The 5,131-nt window shown below is 38.3% G+C and overlaps 1 protein-coding gene across 2 annotated transcripts; it reads left to right on the forward strand.

Annotated features, from left to right (window-relative positions):
• Window positions 1-1,054: 1,054 nt before the first annotated feature.
• On the forward strand, window positions 1,055-4,653 carry LOC122823761. 2 transcript variants are annotated; one of them, XM_044103726.1, is made up of 7 exons: window positions 1,055-1,097; window positions 1,341-1,498; window positions 2,428-2,513; window positions 2,647-2,972; window positions 3,045-3,210; window positions 3,290-3,414; window positions 3,791-4,653. In XM_044103726.1, the coding sequence occupies exons 4-7, from the start codon at window positions 2,823-2,825 to the stop codon at window positions 4,037-4,039; spliced, it is 690 nt and encodes a 229-aa protein (XP_043959661.1). In that variant the 5' UTR covers window positions 1,055-1,097; window positions 1,341-1,498; window positions 2,428-2,513; window positions 2,647-2,822; the 3' UTR covers window positions 4,040-4,653. The 2 variants fall into 2 exon arrangements, with proteins under 2 accessions (XP_043959661.1, XP_043959662.1); XM_044103727.1 differs by lacking the exon at window positions 1,055-1,097 and having other exon boundaries at window positions 1,206-1,502.
• Window positions 4,654-5,131: the final 478 nt, after the last annotated feature.

The raw sequence follows: 5,131 nt of genomic DNA on the forward strand, positions 1-5,131 counted from the left end.
AACAGTCTCTTGCAAAAGTATTCACATCTTTAAAACTCTTTCATGGCACAGCGACAAAACATCAATGTATTCATTAGGAGAATAGACCAACACAAAGTCATGCATAATTTTGAATTGGAAGGAAAATGATGTTTAATGCCAGATGGTCAAAAGGCCAGAGCAACTTCAGAAGTAGGAGAAATTCACCTCATTCCAACTGCTAAGCAAGGTGATGGATGGGTAATGATTTGGGCTGGCTAAGATGCCACAATGTCCATATCAATCAAAAATGTATTTAATGATAGCAAAGTGCACCACGAATGCTAAGGCCAGTTATCATGGTCACCGATGATGCAGATAGAGGATTTCCTTGTGACAGTAAACTGTTTCCCCACCATTAGCACATTGAGCACCATTGAGTGACAGTGCTATGACCTTCCTCTTGACTGATTGGTTGTTTTTGACAGGGAGCTGTACATTTCTTCAGATGACAATAGTAACAAAGGGAGAAAGTGGAGGAGCTCAATCTTTTCAGAGATTATCTGTCACATATTATACTGTCACAACATAGTGAGAGTACTGCAATAATATATATATATATATATATATATATATATATATATATATATATATATATATATATATATATATATATATATATATATATATATATATATATATATATATATATATATATAAGTCACATACTGCAGATTTAAGGTTTCCTGCTTGTTTGTTGTTTCAAGTTTTCCTCATTTAAAGCCCTTCAAAATAAAGTGTTGCTGAAATGTCAAAAACTTGGTCCGGTCGCTCACATTTGCAGCTCAGTCCAAATAGGGTGATTAATTATCTCAAACTCTAGTCTTCATTTTGATAGAAAATGTGACAAAATAGAGACATTTAAAAACAAAAGGTGTCTATTCTACAGACACGTGCCCTGAGTAGCACATGCTATGCTTGTCCCGGGATGTCACAAAGCCCCTGATCAGATTCTTCCTCTAGTAGATGGCACAGTAGGTCAATGACCCAATCCCTGCAGCCAAAAGCAAATGTGCTTTGTAGCCAGTAAACACCACTCACCTCGATTTCCAAACAGCTGTGGTGCAGAGAAGCTCCAGGTTGGTCTGTTTAGCTCCTCATTGGTTTCAACTCTTTAACTAGAGGGCGACCACGTTGGCAGTATTGATGAACTTTAAAAGCTTGTAAATGATCTGCATTTTGTCCGGGCCGGCCTAATCAGTCAGTCTTCACACTTCTAGGGAAGACAATGGCAAACACTACACCTGTCTTATCAAAGAATGTGTTCATTTCAATTTTATTTATGATCTCATTGGCAACTATTGCACATTGTTCTCTGTAAGGTGAGTTTCAGCAGCCTGCCTTTCAGCTCAGCTCTCCACCCAGGGAGTGAATGAGGTCATGGTGTTCAGGAATCGACTCATCTATTGGGACAACGGAATACTCGGGACTTCCCAGCATGCACTGTTGTGGCGCACCAATCTGATGCCTGGGAATCTGAGTTAGTTGGGTTTTTTTTGTTTTATTTCCTAAACAGTTATAAGGCTAGAACTAACCTTCTGAATTACTGTAACTGCTTCCTTTGTTGATGAGTGCACAGTAAAAATGCCAGTGTTAAAATCTCAGGAGTAGTGTTAACTAAAGAGTGTGAGTGTTTTGCCACCACACAGCTTTAAAAAACACCGCCAGTGTAAATTCCGTAATATTTACGTTGTTAAATTCCAGTGTTAATTGGTTGGTGTTGCTTAAGCCCCGCCTTCGCGCAACGGCTGCAGAGTACGTTCTACTTTCTGTCTTCACGCCAGCAGTCAGTTGATCGGTAGGCTACGGGTTCATTTCGCATAAGCTAAATATTCATACATGACCATTGTTTTTTTGTTTTGTTTTTAAATTCCATGGCGAAGTTGTTCGCTACGTCAAGAAAGCAGTTAATTTTCCGTAAAATAAAATAAAAAACGTTTTTAATCCAACATAATTGTCGAATGTGTTCAACTCTTTATATAATTTATGGACTCATTGTGGCTGTTGTCTGGTTCATCAATTTTGCAAATTTACTTTTGAGAGGGAACGCATAAGAGCGAAAAAAAAAAAAAATCCCCATGTGCACTAGAGGGCTTCGTAGATTATACCAGTAGCAAAGCAAGAGTATAAAATGCCACGTTACGGCTAGCCGATATGGTTGCAGATTCTGACTAGCTAGCTATCTCAACACTCTAGCTTGGATGAAGTTTATATAGTTGACAGAGCTGACGTGTTCAAAGTGATAGTGGTAGTGATATTTCTGAAAAAACATAATTATTAACATAATGTTTATTCAGATAATTAGTAATTGCTGAGAATGGATTTTCTATTCATAACCTTTGCTTAATTGGTGTGAGTTTGTTTAACCCCTATGTGAAACAGATATATTCTTATTGAATTGTTTTTTAGGAGATTCCCTCCTGTCAATGTCCGCATCACCTATGCCCTGGAAATTGTCACCCTCGTTCCCAGTTTGAAAGATACCAACTGGCTATGTGAGTACCTGAAGATTCTCTTCTTGGTCATAATTTGGTTGGATTTCTTTCTTTTTTACAATGTGGATTAACCATGTAACTGTCCTTTTGAATACAATGTAATTGACATTTTGTGGTTTCTGTTCTGGGATAGGAGCATTTCTACAATCCTCAAAGTGGACAGGGCTACTTGGCCTATCGAAAACCGTTCAGCGTAACACTGCAAGTGACTTTAAGAGGAACTCCCTGTCTGCTCATCAAGGCAGCCCGAGAACTCATAGGGAGACCTCAACATCTGAACAGCTGTTTGGTGATGGATGCAAAGAAGCAATGTCCATAATGAAGCATGCATCAGACCAGGACGTTGTTAAGGGGAAAATGAAGGCAACATCTAAGCATAGACAGAATATGCTACATGATCTGGACCAGTCATCACTCATCTTGGATCACTTCCCAAGATTCTTGGATACACCAGGCTTGGTGAGAAACTCCCAGATTTGATTAACTGAATTTTTGAATTGGGTTTTTTGATGGTATTTTTTCTTCTGTTAGATTGAGCAGGACTTCATCATGCTCTTTGGAGAAGACATCTTGGGGAAGCTCATTGCAAGATGGCCAACGTTCTACAAACCGAAGGTCATCACTGTCAGCAAAAGCCTTGGACAGAGCGTTCACCTGGATGACCTTCTGTCTGCTCAGGAGGAATTAAGTCATTATGGTATGTATTGATAGATAAATATGTTCAACAGTCTTTTCTATGTATGCATTCTAAACATGGCTTGTTATAATTTTATCAGAATGGGACAACGACTTGGTAGCCATTCTCCTGCTGGTTCATCTCTTGCCTCCAACCGCCAAAGGGAAGAAACATGTAAAAATTAGAGCAACTGAGGCAGCTGATCATGTTGTGAAGTTCATGAAGGTATGTTTTTGACATGAATTATTGTGCTTCACTTACTGTAAATTGATCTAATTTTTACAAGACTGTAAAATGTAAAGTCATTATTTGGCGTTATTTGTATTATAAATTTATAGTTACTTTTGGAGGGGATGGGAGAGATCAGGGTTAATTTTATGACAAAATGGAACAAAAATTGGTTATGGGAAAATAATGGCGCAAAGAATTGTGTGAGCCCATTAGAACTGATTTTTTTCACTTAAGCTCACAGGAGTTTCCTTGCAAGTCAGATCCCCTTTTGTGGCATGTTCACATCTAAAGGAAGGTGGAAAATGTTCTTAATTTGTTGCTAGTGAGGGACTAAAACCATTATTTCTAATGTGCTGTCTTTTAATCTTAGGTGGGGACAAGCATGGTGACATTCCTTGGCAAAGTTGGATCTGCACAGCCCTTCCTCCTCTGGGTTGGAGAGAAGAGCAGTATTCAGAAGTTCTACATCGTCCTGGATCACAAGCCTTCCTTGTGTGGCACAGACTGCAGTGGCTGCCTTCGACGAACTTTTTATGGCGCACTTTGTGTTTGCTGCGTCCTTCGATGCAACCCTTCTCAACTTCTACACATTCATCCAAACAACAGTTTATGGGATTGATGCGGCAACAACAAAGGAGAGCCCCAAAGTCAAGGAAATCAGAGTGAGAATTAACAACACTTAAATATGCCCGCATGCTACATTTGTAAGGTTTAGCAGAGAAATTCTTCAACTCTTTTTCAGCATTTGAAATTTAGTCATGCTTTGTATCCAGGGCACAAATTGCATTTGAAATGTGGAGAACATAGCTGTTCATCTGTTTTTTCACATGTATTCTGGGTTCAAAAAGCACTTGATGAAAGCACCTGGAGACACTATTGTCATAGATTCTGTTTATGTGGACAATGTTGGAACAGATAATGCTGAGATCGATGATGTTTGTGCTGATGACACATTGAGTAGTACTTCTGTTAGTCAACAAAGTCTTCCTACAAAGAGGCAGTTAATGCACATGTGTAGCTCTGTTATTGCCCAAGTTCAAGCAGCTGGAGTTTCTGAAAATATTGTGCAGTCTTTAACTTGTTCAATGGAAGAGGTTGTTAATGATGTTCATATTCATTGCTGTTCTTACATATCTTTCATCTGAAGTGAATGAGCAAACCTTAAACAAAGTCAAAGAATGTTTTGAGAACATGGAAAATCCATTCACACAGCTTAACACTGTTTTACATGAGCTGTGCATTGAAGGTCTGTAATACTGAAATGGGTTTAATAAAAGTTGAACTTTCCATTTCTGTGTATTGTTTTGAATATTTTTTTATCACTGGATTTGGTTGATATTGACAGCCTGTGGGGTCAGTTATTTACCTTTTTAACACGACATTATGTTTTGAGGTTAACACTACACTGGTGTTACTTTTGACATTTTAACACTAACACCGTTGTAATGTTTATGTGACACTCGGTATTGTTGAATACTAACAATATCTGGTGCTAATTTAACAAAAAATGGGTGTCAACCTTTTAACACTTTGAAAAGTATTACTTTAACACTAGCTGACTTGGACACATATAGACACTTTGTGGGTGTTAAATTTAACTCTGTGGGTGTTAATCCACCATTGGCATTTTTACTGTGTGTTGATGGGAGACCAAAAGAGAAAACACTCAAAAGTATGCTGTGCCTCAGCACTCCAAAAATGGACCTTACTA

This window comes from Gambusia affinis, linkage group LG20 (genome assembly GCF_019740435.1).
Source record: "Gambusia affinis linkage group LG20, SWU_Gaff_1.0, whole genome shotgun sequence".
NCBI classification, from domain to species: domain Eukaryota; kingdom Metazoa; phylum Chordata; class Actinopteri; order Cyprinodontiformes; family Poeciliidae; genus Gambusia; species Gambusia affinis.

Coding starts and splice junctions, on each gene's coding strand:
- LOC122823761 (XM_044103726.1), top strand. CDS start 2,823: ATGTCCATAATGAAGCATGCATCAGACCAGGACGTTGTTAAGGGGAAA. Junction 3,211..3,289: donor GGAGGAATTAAGTCATTATG/GTATGTATTGAT, acceptor TAATTTTATCAG/AATGGGACAACGACTTGGTA. Junction 3,415..3,790: donor ATGTTGTGAAGTTCATGAAG/GTATGTTTTTGA, acceptor TTTTAATCTTAG/GTGGGGACAAGCATGGTGAC.